Source organism: Cucumis sativus, chromosome 3 (assembly GCF_000004075.3).
Source record: "Cucumis sativus cultivar 9930 chromosome 3, Cucumber_9930_V3, whole genome shotgun sequence".
In the NCBI taxonomy this organism is placed as follows: domain Eukaryota; kingdom Viridiplantae; phylum Streptophyta; class Magnoliopsida; order Cucurbitales; family Cucurbitaceae; genus Cucumis; species Cucumis sativus.
In genome coordinates this window covers 23,628,091-23,646,305 of record NC_026657.2, presented here as the reverse complement: position 1 = coordinate 23,646,305, position 18,215 = coordinate 23,628,091, and the positions used below count along the sequence as shown (strand labels likewise).

General features: G+C 32.6%; 1 protein-coding gene across 2 annotated transcripts; it reads right to left on the bottom strand.

Moving 5' to 3' along the window:
• Positions 1-1,051: 1,051 nt before the first annotated feature.
• Positions 1,052-8,405, bottom strand: LOC101218866 (AUGMIN subunit 6). 2 transcript variants are annotated; one of them, XM_004145631.3, is made up of 13 exons: positions 8,059-8,405; positions 7,903-7,959; positions 7,652-7,746; positions 7,248-7,398; positions 6,750-6,875; positions 6,483-6,639; positions 5,010-5,070; positions 4,648-4,927; positions 3,647-3,772; positions 2,816-2,980; positions 2,485-2,734; positions 1,880-2,356; positions 1,052-1,764 (listed from the first exon to the last, which is right to left on the bottom strand). In XM_004145631.3, the coding sequence occupies exons 1-13, from the start codon at positions 8,272-8,274 to the stop codon at positions 1,724-1,726; spliced, it is 2,202 nt and encodes a 733-aa protein (XP_004145679.1). In that variant the 5' UTR covers positions 8,275-8,405; the 3' UTR covers positions 1,052-1,723. The 2 variants fall into 2 exon arrangements, with proteins under 2 accessions (XP_004145679.1, XP_031738805.1); XM_031882945.1 differs by lacking the exons at positions 7,248-7,398; positions 7,652-7,746; positions 7,903-7,959; positions 8,059-8,405 and adding an exon at positions 7,036-7,221.
• Between the last annotated feature and the right edge of the window lie 9,810 nt (positions 8,406-18,215).

The following is an 18,215-nucleotide window of genomic DNA, read 5'->3' as shown; positions in this document are numbered from 1 at the left end:
ATCATAACTAGGATTATCATAACATTAACCCTCAATAAATCAACCATTCTCCCAAAAGGCCCTCATATAGTCTATCGTTTATAAACTTTGACAGATTTTGTTATTTTACAATTTTTAAAATATTGTTATATATGTTAATCTTTTGAATCTAATTATTATACATGTCACCATCCATTTTCTATTCGTCATACTTTTATACTTTTTGTCCAATTACTTCTTTTTCTGAAAAATAATATTTTTTATTAATCAAGTAATGATCTAATATACTCTTTTAAAGAAAAAGTTATAGTATAAATATTTTAATAAGTTAAAACATTAATGTTTTCAACCAAATCGTATAATTCAAGTTATTTTTACCTGAACAAAGAAAAGAAAAAAGAAAAGAAAAGCACATTTGACTCCTATATATTCAAACACCAACATTCGTTTATCTTTACCCAAAACACTAAATTTCACGTATTTAATACTCAAATATTTAATTTTCATAGTTCATCAAATGGGCTCAAGCTCCCACTCCACCATGCTTTCAAAAGATTTTATATTCAAGTTGTGGGTTAGGTATTGAGATTCAAAATAAATTCTAAATTTATGAACAAATGAACTAATAAACATTAAAAAAAAGAAAAAGTCTAAATTTGAACTAATTCCTGGGATTCACGATTCCATGATGCTATAATTTGAACATAGAAAGAAAGAAAATCCCTCAAAGCGCAGCTAATATGGTTTTTTCCTCCCATAGGACCATGTTTGTTTACACATAACGTTGAATTTCTCCATTCAACTCAGCGCATAACGATTTCCTTAATGCTGTCCATTTCCTTAACACCTATCTTTTCATAAATGGCTGCTTATACTTTTCTACGCATGCACCTTCTTCAATCCTATAAAGTAAAGTCAGCTTTCAATCAAATAAAAACAAAAGCTACAAAATCTGTCTATTTCACTGCTCAGCTCAGCAGTCCTCATTTTTTGAAAGAGTAAACAACCAATCCAAAACCCTTACCATGTGTTTTGAAAATTTGGTGAGAGTTATAATATTGGTCCGTAGGGCTTACCCGAGAAACAGTTGTGTGTTCCACTGACAATTGAACAACAACCCAGCACAAAGATGAACAAATAAGGAACACAATTCTGGTAGGAGAATTTACAGATAATCGTTCTGAGGTACAATAATTTCTAGTAACGCTACCAAATCATGTAATAACATACAAATCAGCAAATATGTAAATGAACTCCTCAATCAGTGTTAAATGTTTAAATCAAACAATAGATACAAATGACTTCCAATCCCAAGCTTTGATCCAAATTTAGCATTGTAGCCCAATGTCTGAATGGCTTACCACTTGGATGCACTTGCTTTAGCTAACTTTAGAAATTAGACCTCACTTCAATGGGATCGGAAGCTGTTGAGAAACCATCACAGAAAACCAACCGAGAAAAAGGTTAAATACCAATTACCATACCAATCTGAATCTGAATGACCATCCGGATCATGGCCAGTCCATGAAGAGCCCCGCCCAACTTTGAATTTTTTGTTCAAGATCTATGTCATCCATTTATTGCATAGCTACTCAGTTGGCACATGGCCACCACAAACATTACAAAAACCCATCCACTTGTGAAGCAAGGGCAACGAGGTTATCTGTTGTATACACCTCGTAAAACAAAGTGTCGAGATGTGAAGAATCTCAGACTGTAGAATGAAAGGTTGTCTTATTTCAACTTAATGTTCCATCATTGCAGTTTCTGTTTCAGATAGGGGAGCTGCAAAGGATTCAGAATAGCCATCAATAAATTGGTAAGTATACTCGTGGACAAATACCAATGAAACAGAATATGAGATGCAAAACTGGGATGCTTTCTAGCGTAGCTAACTTACCAAGTAGATCCTCATAAGAATCCGCTAAAAGTGATGAGTCCATCAGCAAAGGTGGTGAGAATACTTGATCCTGAGCTTCATCGAGGTCAAAAACTAATTTTCGACCATCTGAGGTTGCAGTATTTGATCGAGAAGAAGAAAGAAACCCATTTAATTCATCAAAGTCGTTAAGAGAATCCAGATCATTCAATGCATCAGTAAATTCATTGAAATTGATTCCATTATTAAAGTCAAAAGCAGGACTCTCAGGCACACAAACATCTATTTGAGGAACAGACAGCCTTCTACTCCTTGTGGAAGCTCCTTTACTGTCTGGGCCTAACCGAGAAAATCCAGTTCCAGAAAGAGGAACAAAAAAGTGTTCTGCACTTCCATCAGAGGGACCTTCTTGAGGTGGTTCTGGATTGCTGTATTTCATTGAAAGAGCAGCTTCCCTGACTGATCTCTTTAAATTCTGAACATAAGAAGTCTCTGTATCTATTGATGACAATGAAAATTGAACATAGATGATCAAGATGAGGCTCAATAAGTTTAACCTATTGCTGAAGTTAAAATGAGATTTAGTCAGCCAGCTGAAATAAAGGATAGGAGTGAATGCGCCAAACCTTGTGACAGGCTGTTTATATGATCGTTTGAAGAGGGCTGGTCATGTGATTTGTTTTCAGATGAATTTTCTACTTGGCTGGTTTGAGATGCCATGGTGTGTCGCCTTTGTGTATTTCCCATTTTTCCAGAAGAGTTTGGTGTCAAACTAAATAATTGGGGGAGCTTTAAAGTAGGACTGGCAGACACCTTGTCAAGTTGAACAGAAGACATTTTTGAAGTCACCTCAGAAACCTCATCAGTGCTACTTACCTGAGTAATTCAGAAAAACAGAAAATGCCGTTAATCAGATTGAATCACTTTGGCTGTCATAAACAGCTTATTAACAATTACCGATGTTCGTCCACTAGTCTGTGCTTGCATAGGTGATGACATAGATCGAACAGGATGTTTGGTCACTGGAGGTAGACTTAAGGATATATTGTTCACTTTCTCTGTACACTCTGTTATTGATTTCTGTATTCCTGGAGCAACTTCCTTCAATTGATTAATGAGCACCTGCACGTACAAACAATCAAACATTGTTGTCAAATATTAGAAAACACACACATAAACAAACCCAGTTATCCCCCAACAGACAGGGCAATTTTAAAGCCAGGATTGCATACAGAACACAGAAACCAACAAAGAAATATGATTCATAAAAACACAAATTTCAGTACCACAATTTTAAGAGCATCCACATAACCAGCCATAGAAACCTAAACAACTTTCTAATTTAGACTCTGCCTGGAATATTTTTTAGTTTGCAGGAGCTAAAGTGATTATGAGAGAATTTTAAGTATTTTTTGTGTTTGTAAAATCAATTATAGGTTAATTGTAGCTTTTGAAAATTTAATGTCCCTTGCAGGACTTCATACAGAATCCAATTTCTCTTGGTTCTAACCAACAATTTAAAAAAATTAAAATCTCATTTTATTCTACCTTTTCAGCTCCCCCACCCACCCACCCACACACGCAAAAAGAGCTATATGAAATTTTCGAGTAAAAAGTACAGGGTCCTATCATTTTCTTATGATAATAAAGATAAAAAGGAAAAAATATTTATAGACAACACCCTTCGGCTTTCAACATGGCCAAGCCCACTATTTCGGAGTACTTCAAAAAAGACAAAATGTTGGTTGCTCACAATTACTGAATTACAAAAAGGTGTTTGATAAAAACCTGTAAGCTTGCCAGGTGTTGTTGATGTTCAGCAAGAGTTGCTGACAAAGACTCAGCATGACCACTTGTACCACCATCGTGTGCACCTCTTAAAATTTCAGGACCTTCTCCATCATTAGCTTTTGCCTACAGATCAGTTCATGACAGACTTTTAAATCCCACACAAAGAAAAGTATATAAAAATAATTGAGCTAGAGTCTAAAGTTCGTCCAAAAAATAAGTAAACCACACAAGAGAAAAAGTTAAATATATGCCTGCTAAGTTATATATATAGGGATAATCCTACATATTATACTGTCGAATAACATGTAGCAACACATTCAAAACAATGCAGCATGTTTGAAGGAAAAACATTAGCCAAACCAATGAAAAATCAAACTCATAGAGACAAAATCAGGAAATGGTAAGACAAAAATTCATAGACAAGTTATTATAATTCATTCCCAAAGGTTCATATTTCATAAAGTTACACTCATCATTCAGATGCTGCAACTGCAAAAGACTTGGGGCTTTGCGATTTTGCAGGACCTTTGGGATGAGAACTATTCGTTAGAGTTGTGATGTCTACAGATGATGTCCATCTTTTGTTAGGTCTAATGTCTCAGTTTTAGATTCTACAGGCTCAAAATCTAAGTATGAAAAGATAGTAATGATAGATCATTGTTTTTTTTTTTTTTTTGGGAAAATTGCAAAAACCACCCCTCAAGTATGATGTCTACAGATGATGTCCATCTTTTGTTAGGTCTAATGTCTCAGTTTTAGATTCTACAGGCTCAAAATCTAAGTATGAAAAGATAGTAATGATAGATCATTGTTTTTTTTTTTTTTTTTTTGGAAAAATTGCAAAAACCATCCCTCAAGTATGATGGTAGTTGCAAATCATCAAACTTTCAATTGCAAATATCAATTGTCAATTAAGTCATACCAATTCATATAGAGATTGAATGACTTCACAATATCCCACCTACCAAAAATATAAATAAATAAATAATAAGACATACCAGATGGAGTGACTGTTTATGAATACGCTGTAAAGCATGAGTCCAACGCCTTATGATTTCTGCAACGTCAACAGTGGGATGGACTCTTCCACTCCGATCATCCATCCATGAGACTGAATCATCACTTACTTGTGAGCTGGCATATGACTTGTCACTCTGATCTTTATCATCCACAAACACTGAATCTAAATCACTTGACTGACTAGCCAGAACGTCCGTGTAAGGAACCTGAGAGCTCTGATCCATGGCTGCACGTAGAGATGATCCAGAAATGCGATACCTAAAGGTGAATATTACATAAAAGTTAGCTTAGAATATGGTATCGCCTCTTTTTTAAACTAAATTAAAACAAAATAGTGCACCTATGCTCCCGGTGGGCAATCAAATCCTCTATAGGACCTGAAGCAAGGACTTCATGCTGACCTGTAAATCATGGAGATATATATTTAATTAGCAAAAGAATATTGAGCAACCTCACTTCGATAATGGTTGTCAAATAAAATTCGATAACGAAAATAATGATCTACAAGCTAAACTGAAAAAAGTTCAGATATTTGATCCTCAAAAAATGATACGGTAATGGATTTCCATGCAAGCGAATTTGGCCAAAAAAAAACCCAAAGTGACCTTTTATATTTCATAAATTTGCATTTTTGACACACAAAACAAAATGACAAAAGGAGCAAGGAAGTTTTCCTAGATCACCAATTACTAACAAAAGCAAACTGGCAAGTAGCTCAATATTCGTTGCCGGCTGCAAAGCCCAAAATAGAGGCTGTGAAGAAAACCTAGAAACCAGCTATTGTTCCCATTTTCCATTTAAAATATCTCATAACTAATCATGAATAAAAGATTAAATCATTAGAAAGTTTCCAGCGGTACAAGCATTGAAAAACCTCTACTATTCACAGAAATGCAAATCTAAAGTATACACTCTTCAGTAGGAATAGTATGAAAGAACAAAACAGAATGGAAGCATCACAAATGACAGTTTTGTCCAAAGGAAATGAAAACGGAAGCATTTGAAAAATAAAATAGAGCATGTCAACTATTTAAATTAAATGCCACAAGAAAATATACCAGTGTCCGAAGTCTGCAAAAAAATGAAAGGCAGATTTTTCTATAAGAGAGAGATTTTTTATGTAGAAAAGAAAAAAGAAAATCAAACTAAAAGTTTGGTACCCAAAATGAGTGGGTTTTGTCCAGTAAGTATCAAAACTTAAAATATATATAATATGTTACTATAAGTAATTAAACTCTGAATTTTGTATTTAATAGGCCCTTGTACTTCAAAAAGTATATAAGTGAAGGACCTAATAGGTTCAAAATTGAAATTTTAGAGACCCATGATATATAAATTGAAAGTTCAAAGACGAACTAGACCGTTTTTAATGCTTAGATACCTATTAAACAGAACATTCATAACATTGAAAGTTTAGGAACCTATCAACTATTATAAGCTTAACTTAAGAAACCTATTAGACACAATCTTCAAAGTTCAAGGACCAAAAGTTCCCTAGCATCTAGTACATATGACATGAGAAATTTACATCACCAACTTGCATATATTGGCCATCCAAAGAATAAAGAGCAACTTTAATGAAAGAAAACCAATAAATGAAAAAAACATCAGTTAGTTCTGAAAAGATATTAACTATTGGAAGGTCTATCCATGAATCCCTTGTTCCTTCAATGGGAAATAGTTATCCTATTCAATTAAAATGAATTTAAAAACAAAACCTAAAATATATAATCTGAGGGAAAAAATCAATTCACAATGTAGCTTGAGAGTTTAGGGACCAGATTGTTGTACTAGAATGAAACATTATACTAACTTTTGCGTGCCAATATAGACTCCCACAAACGAGTAGCCTTTGAAACTAAATGTGAGTTTTGACTTGAACTCGATACAAGATCATCCCACAGCTCCCCTTCCAATTTTACTTTGTTTCTTAGATCATGTAGTTTTTCTAGCTCTTGCTGCAGATAAGCCTGGCATCCATGATTCAAACAGTAGGGAAGAAAATGATGAGACACAATCATGAATGCCAAAAGATATCTTAAAAGGGATAGCTAATAGATTCTTAGGAAACAGTAAAGACCTCTTCAGCACAAAGGCCACGAAACTCAGCAGTCATTTCATGAGCCAAATTAGACCACATGGCTTGACGTTGCACAGCTGTTTCAGCATTCTTCAGAAATCTTCTTCTTTCAAGTGCAATTCTAGCCTATTTGAGATAAAGAGATCAAATAAATGTTTGCAGATAACAATAAAATGTTTGGAATTGACCAAGTACATACAGAAAGCCAGAGACACAAAACGTTATATCCTGTTGGGATGAAGGGCTTGAGTCACTGTTTCATAAAGCTACAGGCAAGTAAACTCACTGTTTCCGTTACTACAAGGCCTGTATTGGATGTTTTCAATATAGGTCCATTAACAATCTGGAAAGCCACTTTGTATGTGACAACTAATTCATACATGACAGATAATTCTTCAACCTTTGTGCATGGACGAGTGTAGCTTTGAAGTTCATCATTTGGTTCTTAATTACACTGGAGAATGAAACAGTTGTCTGATGACTCTAACTAACAACTACCTTCGTCACAGGAAGTAATGTAGCAGCATGTGAAAAGGCTACATCCGTCAACGGTGCAGGAAGTGGATTAGATGCAACGTCAGCAGCGAAAGTGCGTCTGTGAACCTCCCGCAAAGCATGCAAGGAAAGTTGCCACAACAGTTCAACAAACCTGCACACAATTATCCAACTCAAGTGACTCTCTATTTGTTTGTTGGCATGAATGCTATCCCAAACTGAGTTGTAAGTTTGACCCAAATGTTAGGATAATTGCTGGAACATGCCTACTAAAGATATAAGCAGTGTTGCTTATCTCTACGAGTAGCAATCTTTAACCCATCATTGACTCTATACCCAAAAAAACTCATGAGAAACTATTCAGAAGAGCGGGAAATTACAAACCATAAATAGGATCATGAACTGACCTTGGTCCACAGCAGGTGGCAAGAGACGAAACCCTCGAATTACTCCTGGGTAATGCACCTTGAGATTCAAGCTCACTGATGATCCCTTGCACGACCTAAAAAAATATTCGACCAACCAGAAACCTAAATTAATCCGAAAAGTAAAGTTAAAAATCGAAATACAAATTACATCCATCACACCAATTCACCAGAATTGACGAGCAGGAAGAAAGGAAAGAAAAAAAAAACCATAACGAGATCGAAAATTATACCTTCCGGAAGTCCCTGGATTGGGCGGAATCAAAGATAGGCCAAACCTTATCGAAATCCTGTCAAGATCCCCAAAACAAGCAGCAGATCGGAGGGAATTAGAAAGCGAAGACAGCAGTAAAATAAAAATTAAAGAAAGAGAAGAAAGAAAATGTTACTTTGGCGGATTGAGCGGGTCCTCGGAGGGAAGATAGAATGAAGTAGAGGAGCTGTTCGCCAAGTTTTGGATTGGAGTGACGGAAAAGACCAACTCGAGGGGTACCGTTGGAAGCTCCGACGCCGATAACGGCCGGATCGAGACCTAAAAGCAAACAGTTAGTGTACATTGCACTTTCGAGCTCAATCTCCCTCTCCTTCTCCCTGTCCATCGTCATCACCAACTCAGAAACCAACCTCTCTCTCTTCTCTAAATTTCTTGCTTTCCTTTTTTCTCTTAGGTTTCTCTCTCCCCTTTTGCGTCTGCACGATTTCGAAAGTTTTTTTTTTTTTCTTCAAAACAAAATAACAAAAACAGATAAATATTATTTGAATCTTCAATTGCATGTTGGTCCTTCAAATTTTTTAATTTCCTTTTAGTCTCTCTACTTTACCATCTTTGTTTAGACCAAAAGCAAGTTTTTTTTTTTTTTTTACTCTAGACTGTGGTTCATATTTGAATTTTAAAAGAGGTACAAAACTTCAATTTTTCTTAGAATATATGCCTTCAATTTTATATCCATTAACGTTTCTTAATTCTAAATACTTATGACAATTTGAATTAAAAAAATATAGAGTTATTTTTAGAATGAAGTAAAATATTTAGTAATTATAGACAGTGATATTTTGGTATATTTGTAAATTTTCAATCGTGGTATTATTAAAATAATATTTTAAATTTTAAAGATGTCAAGCAGACAAATAATCGTATGAATTACACGTAAATTTAAAAGATTAGAATTAGGACATACAAGTTTCATTCAAACTGGGTTAGTTAAATAATTATGCTACCAAATACGTTTTTAATAAAAGTAAAATATATTTTTAACAGAAATTGTAGGGATTAAAATGGATAGATGTTTTAATCACCCGTGAGAAACTTAGGAATAGGAGATAGGGGCTTGAGAATTTCTATAATTATGAAAGATGCCCAAATTTGAAAAAGTTGGGGGCATTTTTGTGAATTAGGGAAAGGTGGTGGGGTTGGATTTGGTGATTAAAGAAAGTGTGTGGGCCCGGGAAATAAACAAGACTTTGGATGTCAAAATTCTTTTGAAATGATGAGAGAAACGATGCTAACGTGCGCCCCATTTCTCTTTCTTCTTTTCTTTTCTTATCTTTTTTTTTCAAAACCCACCAAATTGTCTTCTAACCTTGGGAACAAGTGTTAATTGTTGTACCACGACCATCTATAACTTCGGTGCTAAATTGTATATGTTAGTTGCTTTTCAAGGTTAACGCAATCTCACAACTCAAATGTATACTCATTGAAGCAAGAAATTAAATCGATAAAAATATATTTAATAAATAAATATTTAAGAAGAAACGTTGGAGAGGCGGAAGAAAGGAAGAAAATAAAAGAATGTCCTTCTTTCAAAACCTAAAACTACCCTTTAAACAAAGTAATTGAAAATTTAAAAGTAATAACTATTTTAGAATTAACTGAGATTAATTCTTGGAATAAAAAAAACAACTAATTCTTCCAACCGGTAATTAAACCTTTTTTTTCATCTTATTTTCTTTGTTATGTTAGTCATTCTCAACAATTCCATGACTTGTATAGCAAACAAAATAAAATATTTTATGAAACTCGTTTTCTGAGCAAAGTTAGAATAGCAAAATTAAACATCAATATCTAGACGATTTGAATCGATGCATAGTAAAATTAGGCAAAACGTTGTTAGAAAAAGTGAGTTACCTCTTGAACTTTCAATAATTATGGTTGAGACCCCTATAACATGTTTACTCTTTAAATTTTCATTGATTACATGATGAAAGTGTGCTATTTAAGATCATGCACATAGAACCTTAGGTCAACATGAAAGCTGTAGAAAAATACCCTTAAACTTTGATTTTCATAAAAGACAGTCACACCCACGTTTAGTGCTTCATAATTCTATCAGAATAGACCACTCCAAAATTCAGCTATGAAGACTTCACATTTAGTCCATACCAAGACCAACTTCATCAAGTCTATCAAAGACAACCCACTAAAAACGGAGCTATGAAGATTTTACAATTATCTGTCAAGTCCATACTAAGACCACCCATACAAGGGCTATGGAATTTTTAAAGGTTTTAGTTATGTCCATCGAGTCCATATTTGGAACAACCCAAATATAGGGCTATAAACCATCAAGTCTATAACAACAAACCGCTCAAATAACAAGGTATGGACCATCAAATGTTTGAGTCCCATACTTGTTGAGATTACTAGAATTTTTCTTGTTAGACTTTTGGTGAGAGGATCTGTTAAATTCCTCTTAGTACGGGTGTAATTGGTTGGGTTAGGTTGGGTTGTCGGGTTGTATTGTTTTTTTTTTTCTGTCTCTACTCTCTAATGATTGTAAAGTTCAAAATAGTGAGGAGAGAGTGAAGGGATGCAGCATGAATGATACTCTGTGCGTGAAGGTGAAGAAGAAGAGGAAGACCTAATTTTTAAAGTTTTATTTTATTAAATAATATATATATATATATATATATATATAAAATTCAGGTTGGGTTGGGTTGAACCGAATTTTTCAACTCTCCAACTCTCCAACCCTCCAGCCCGAGATCCAACCCAACCCACATTTTAACTCTAACCCAATCCATATAATATGGGTTGGGTAGTCCAGGTTGTCAAGTTTAATTCATATTCTTACAGCCTACCTTTTAGACCTCACATACTGTACTCCAAGAAGATAATTTCATCTTTCAATAGTTGTTTAATAACTCCATGTTTAAGTCAATATGCATGCGTCATTGTAACAATGTTTCCTTTGCAACATAAGAAATATCATTATATTATCCCCCCACAATAGTTCATCTCCAGTATGCTTCTAAGCCACTCATACAGATGTCCCCAGATAATGGTGCATCTCTCATTAAGAACACATATCCACTAGTAAAGTTTACTTCGTTAGTCTATGTTACCTGGTTTGCACGCACTACCCTCCAATATGGAAGAAAATTACTAAAATGTGAACCAAAATCTATTGTACCCTTAAGATACTTTAATAACGACGAAGAGCAATCATATAATCTTTATAAGGATTATGTATACACACTCAATCTTCTCACAAAATATGCAATAACAAATCTAGTATAGTTTATAAAAAAACATAATACTTCATATAATTTTTGCATATTTAGATTGAGAAACACTATCTTTTTATTTTTATTAGGCTCGTACTAGCATTTATAAGTTGTTATTACTGGAGCATCATCAAACTATCAGATCTCTTTCACAGTTTTCAATGTGCTATTGTCATAAAAAAAAAATCAAATTTCAGTAATACTAAGCATCACATTAGCCAAACAAATCTTTCGCTTCAAATTGTGAGAGCATAAATAACTTGGTATCATTACTTATATCTATTTTTGTATTAAAGATCAATATATAATCAACATACAAACAGATAAGCACACAATCAATTTCAAACAACTTTTAGTAAACACATGTATCAACAACTTACTTTTAAAGATTGTTTACTAAAGTGTGGTTAAAATTTCCTTATCAATTTTCAAGAACTAGTTTAAGACCGTACAGAGATTTAAGTGAGTTTGAATACCTTGTTTTCTAGACCAACAATGTGTCATTTATATTTTCTCTTCCAAGTTACCTTTTTCAACCAAACGTGATTAAAAGTAATAGTAATATCTTCAACTTCATGAAAATTAATGACCAAACGTGATAATTCATTATGTAAATCATGCATAAATTTTGTCAAATACAACATACATGAAATATTATTTTTACTCATGTTAACATGCTAATAGACATGCTCAAGTAGATCACAATAGCGTCTCAAATTTTCACTAATTGATTTATCATTAAAAATATAAATCTATATGCAACACTACTATTATAGGCATAATCAATAAAAACATAATAAAAAAATTTCAATTTTACCATAGATTTTTTGAACACATGATATGTTACCTTAATCAGACACCCCCACACTTTCAAGTATTTAGATGCATAGCATATCCAAAGTTCAACAATACTAGGGGAATAAATCTCATGAACAAATCCCTTTAGTTCACAAAAACTCTATTCTAAGGTATTCATCATCTCTTTGTTTAATTGATTTTCTACTTCTAATTGTATGTATAATTCATGTAAAATATTATTTCCATCTAAGAATGAAAAGACTAACTCAAATTCATCACAATAGAATTTCATTTTTGATATTAATAGCAATACAATAACTATGAACCAATATCCTTGCCAATGAAATATTCAATATATACTTATAATCAAACATATATTGAATATCATGCTCAAATATAGCAATGAAATAAAATCGCCAAATTCTCATGTCATATATAAAAACTTGAAATATGTACACATGTGTATGTTTAACATCTTCTTTAACCATGCTTAACCTTATCCCAATACCTAAGACGCTGACTAATCTGGATTAGTAGCTTTACTTAAATTTCCTAACTTCTTTTCCTTGCCTAATCTAAAACACAAACTCTCCTTGCATTTAGCTAACCGAAACGCGTACTCTTCCTCTTGTCGCTTAGCTAGGACACATAACTCTTCCTCGCATCATTGATCAAAACGCATAACCAAAATGCATCTCTCTTATATTTAGTCATTTTCACTCCCTTTACCATATAACGCGAGATACTAACTAGCTTCCTTCTCTTCAACCCTTCTATCAGAACACGAGCTTCACAAACAAAACGCCTACAACCTCTCTGGTCACTTGGCATCAAAAATCAACTTGGCATGCTCTTCAACTAAATCTCGCTACCTAGTCTTTGACACATACAACAAGTCGCCTAGCCCTTTGTCCGCACACTTCATGCGCCTACTCATTTGGCTACCTAAATAACTCACCTAGCCTTTGCCTTTCACCATGCCACTTAGCAAACTTTGTCCTTTAGAGGTTCTTTGGCATGTTTGTCTCTAATCATTGCCTTCCTCACCTAGGGTGAAACTCTTGTTGCCCAATTCTTGTCTTAATTAGAGGTTTTCTTTAACATGGTTGGCCGTCCAACCATGTTCAACACCTAGCATCTATGGATGTTTAACACTTGCCCTTTGGAGGTTTTTAAGACCCCTTTTGGCCACCAAGCACACCCAAAACACCTACCCTTCTAAGTCCAACACTTGACGACCACAATTTTACTTGAGTTTACACCAACTATGTTGTCTTTTAAAAAAATTAGCATTTATGAGTGTTGACCCCAACCAAATGAAATCAAAACATTTATACTCAAAGAAGATTTTCACATCAATTTCTACGGGAACCTATTTTATATTGATTATCAAAATGCTTGGTACAACACATGTTTTGACTAAATAATGTTAATCATTTTTGGTTTATTATTGTTTTGACAAAACATGTATTCAAAATTTTCCATAATGGTTCAATGGTTGGTAGATTATATTTTGCCTAAATAAAGTTATTCTACCATATCCAATTTCGAAAAGTTTTAAATTCTTTTACAGCAATATTTTTCAATTTCTTTTGATAAGTCCCATGTTTTTCAAACTCATATTGCATGGATTTTTTGTTGGAATTATTCAATCACATAAACAAATAACACTTTCGCCTTCTTCAAACATATCGATTCAAATGGTGGGATAAATTCTATACAATAATTAAACATGTAGTAGAAAAATGATTTTTAATCGTCCTCACAATATATAAAACCAAACCTAAAAAAGAATCAACTACTTTTAGCTCAAAAATCAATATCGATGGAATTCATGACTCAAGTTATAAATGAAAGAACTCATTAACATCATTCAACAAATTTCGTCTCCCTCCACTGTCAGCCAGAGCCAAAGTAGAGAGCACTTCCAACATTTAAGAAAAAGACAAACAAGATGAATGTACTAGTTTTATCTATCATATCTCTATACTGAAAAAATTAGCCAATCAAAACCGATAGAAGGCAAATAATACTTGAGGACTAGAACCAAATCCCTATCTACTCGCGTAACTTTTACTTTTAAGGTGTTGTTATATGTGTTAAAATGTGTCCTCTAAAAACGTAGTTCATGAAAAACTTCCTATTTGTATATAAAGGTGACATATAGTTCATAGCTAAGGGCAAAGTTGATTGAAGTGAATGCGAGTGTTTTTGCCTTGAAAGAAAGAATAGTTTGTACCGTGAAATTTTTAATAAGAGTTCTTAGTTTCTTCACACATTGTGTCATTGCTTCAGCTTACTACTTTTTATATTTCCAAAAACTACTTCGACAATAATTTCTTATCTTTCGTTTTATTTACAATTTTCAAAATATAATTCAAATTCTTTATTATGTATTTTTTATCATTTCATCTCACATTTATGTAATTCTCTTTTTCATACATTCATAGCTTCACACATCACATGTATCCTAGACTGTCACCTCATGCTTCACTAATACACCTTACAATATGTGTGTATATATATCTCACATAATTTTCATATATACATATCTACCTTTAGTTATTTTATAAACAAATATTTCGTTTTATATAACAATAATACTAATCCGATAAATTAGAAGATAAAGTATTATTTGAAACAAACTTATACACATTTGAAAGAGAAAAGATAAATGTAGACAAGGAGAAGAAGGGGAAGGTGGCATTATAGGCAATGAGTGAGAAAACTAAACAATTTTAGAAAGAAATAAAAGAAAGACCAAATTTAGTAGACATGATTTGCATATTGTGTACTTTCAACTATTGTTTAGAATGGCCATACATTAAAATAGGAGCATGAGCATCATGGACTTTTGGGCTTATGTAATATTGATCCAATTTGGAAGCTGCTTTCACGGCCCTTAGTTTCGGCTTGAAGCCCCAAACCACTTTTTTTTTTTTTTGTTTTTTTGTTATTCTCTTCTGCCATTATCAAAAAGTTGTTGAAGCTTCGATTCTGAGTCTCAATCTCTACCAACTCTGTTCCTTTTAACTTCTTCTTCTTCTTCCTCAAGTGCTCCACCAGGTATCTTCTCATCGTCATCCTCATCGACGTCACCTTATTGTTTTCCGATTTCAGTGTCTAGGGTTCACTTTTATTTCATATATTCCTCGTCATGTTGACAAAAATGAAACTTCTCTTTCCACAAATTCCAATTGTATTCTCATTCTGGAATGTTTTGTTTTGTTCTTCAACCATGCAATGAACTTCAATTTCCCTTGTGGATTTTGCTTGTTTTAGGGTTCTCCTTCTCTACCTAATTTCCCAAATGGAATGAAATTCGATGTTAACTCATCACTTCTACATTGTTCTACTTTCTTTGTTTGATAAACTATGATGAATTGGAATATTTTATGATGCTTTTAGTGCAATAATGTTTTTTCCTTTCTTTTAACTGCACATTCAAAACAAACCCTCCAAATTCACTTTGGTTTCAAATTATTCTAACTTTTAATCTTATTATTTCAAACACAATCACAATGTATAATAATCAACTCAAAGCCCTAAACACGTGAATGAGAATTCAAAAATTAGGTATGAATATGTTAGGAAGAAAAAAATGAAATGATTTGTTTTGTGTCTTTGTTGTCCCTTTTCTTTCTTTTTTTTTTTCAATTTCTCCTTTTCACATTACTGGTGTGTTCAAATTCTATTTTGATGTCTACATAGAGTTAGTTTTGGGTAAGCACATTAAAACCCCACATGTTCACAAGTGGATATAATTGATTAATCTTGTTATTGTTATATGTTCTCTTTTGCAAAAAGAGTTGAAGAGTCAAAGTCAATCCTCTGAAATGATATATTGTTAGCAATAACTACCAAATTAAATCTTAAAAGAGGGAGCTGTGTGTGTAACCCATTTTCTTATTGTCAAAAGTACACTACAACTAATATCCTTTGCTTTACTGCGCATTCTTTTGTTGAATCTAACCAAGAATTACACCCTTTTTAAACTCCTATTTAGTATTGAAGATTTTCCTCATTCCCTGCTCTCTCAATTTCTAAACATTCTACTTTCAATCTCGAATCTCGTGGGAAGCGATCTGTTCAATTATCATTCAACTAAACTCGTTTTAGCTTATATTTACTACGTTGATTCTCACTTTTATTTTAGTTTTGTCTAGTCAATAACGAAAGCTTTGAGTATACAAATAGAAACGTGATTTTAAGCTACTAGATGAAAAACAAAACTTCACTGTTTTGTTTTCTCACAAGTTTAGTTAAGATGAACTTTTCTAGAGATGGAATTGTTTTAAGTTTTCAAATATGAAAATTTTGTAAGGTGTGAAGAGTTGTTTAGTGGTTGGATATATAATTGATGATTCTTTTTTCTCTTCTTCTTTTGTGGGCCACGAGGTCCTTGTGGACCCTGGGAGATTAGAAATCAAAATAAAGTAAATTTGAAAGTAGAAAGGGAAGGATTGTTTATGTAATCAAAATCTGAAATACTTACGAAACTCTTATGTCACACTGGATTGATTTTATATTCAAGGTTCAAATGAAAAAGAAAGCAAAAGAAGAAGATTTCATATGGTATAACAAATAGTAAGGCGTAGTTGATGGTTCAAGGGGTTGCATTCACATCCAAATGGTTGAGTATGACAGGTCAACTTTGTTGTCCCAAAACTAACCAAGGATACTCATGGAATATAATCAATCCATTTTTTTATGATCAAACTTTTATTTAAAAAGAAAAAAAATACACAAACATATAACAAAGATATATATAGCTTTTCATATAAGGCGTCAATAGAAAGAAACAATAAAGAGTCCCATCAAGGTATCAACTACGGGAGTATTGGTTGAGTAAAGTAAAATTGTTCGGTCACATAACATTTCTTTTGTGTATATGAGATTTATGTTTTTTTCTTTCTTTTATTTCCTCTCTCCATTTTCATAATTATAAATGCTATCTCTTCAGCTTTCAAAATTTTTAATTTTGTATTTGATCAATTAGACATAAAAAAAAATTAAAGAAATTAGAGATCATGTTTGAAATTAAGTTTAACCATGTTTTCATCAATCTAAACATACAAGAAGTAGTCATGGAAAATGTTAAATTTTAATATCTCCAAAATATCCATAATTATTAACTTTGTTTGTTATAGTTAGTTGTTTATGTATTAAGTTTTAGTTTCATGAGATTGTAAATACTTCTAAAATATTTGATAACAAATAGATAATTATCTCATTTTGTAACTATTTGATATTGAAAATTAATCTAAAAACATGATTTATTATTTACATTTTTTCATTTTTTTTTTTCAAAAATAAAGTGAATAAAAACAAAGAAATATAGGTTTTGGTTTTGGAATATTGAGAAGAACAAGTGTTGTAGGTAAAGAAAATGTAAATAAATAAAGAGGAAATATGTTGTTAGAAGTAAAAGAAAAGAAAAAGGTGATGGAAGAAGTCAAAACAATGATGAAAGAAAGATATTTGGAATTTATATATCCATCCCTATGAAAGATTAAAATATAAATTTTAGTTTGTGTATTTAAGAAATCATTCAAAATCCTCCAACTCGCTTTAATTGTTCTGACTTCAATACTCAACAAACCAAAGTCATAGAGGTGTTACTTTGTCCCTACTTTCACCCAACTATTTTCCTCCAATACTCAATAATATTATTTTATATTTCCTAAATGTGCGTCCACATAATTCATTTTTATTTATTATATACTTACCCGGTTTTTCTAAACTAAAATAAAACGTATAAATATTTACAAAACACAATAAGCTTTTAATTTAAACGATCGTATAATATAGTCTAAAAGTTTGTTTAGACATTGATTAACGATCGTTTAAATCTACCATTTATCTTTTTGGGATAGACAATGATAGTGATTTATCTTTGTCTATCTGAGATAGACGAATGATCGTTTAGATATTGATATACTTATTTTCTAAATGATCTTGGACCAAATCAAAACGATTATGATACACGATCATTTAGATTTATCATTTATCTATTTGAGATAGATAGTGATAGCAATCAATTTATATCTAAAATTATCGTTGGGTCAAATGTCCTTTTTTTATTTTGTAATTTTTTTCTTTTTCTTAAGTTTCATTGATATTCTAGACTAATAAACAATTTATTTATGGTCTAATTAACCATAAACCAAGTCCCTCTTGTCTCTCTCGGGTTAGTCAGAGGGTGGGGACTCATGAAATCAACATTTGAACTAATCATCTATTT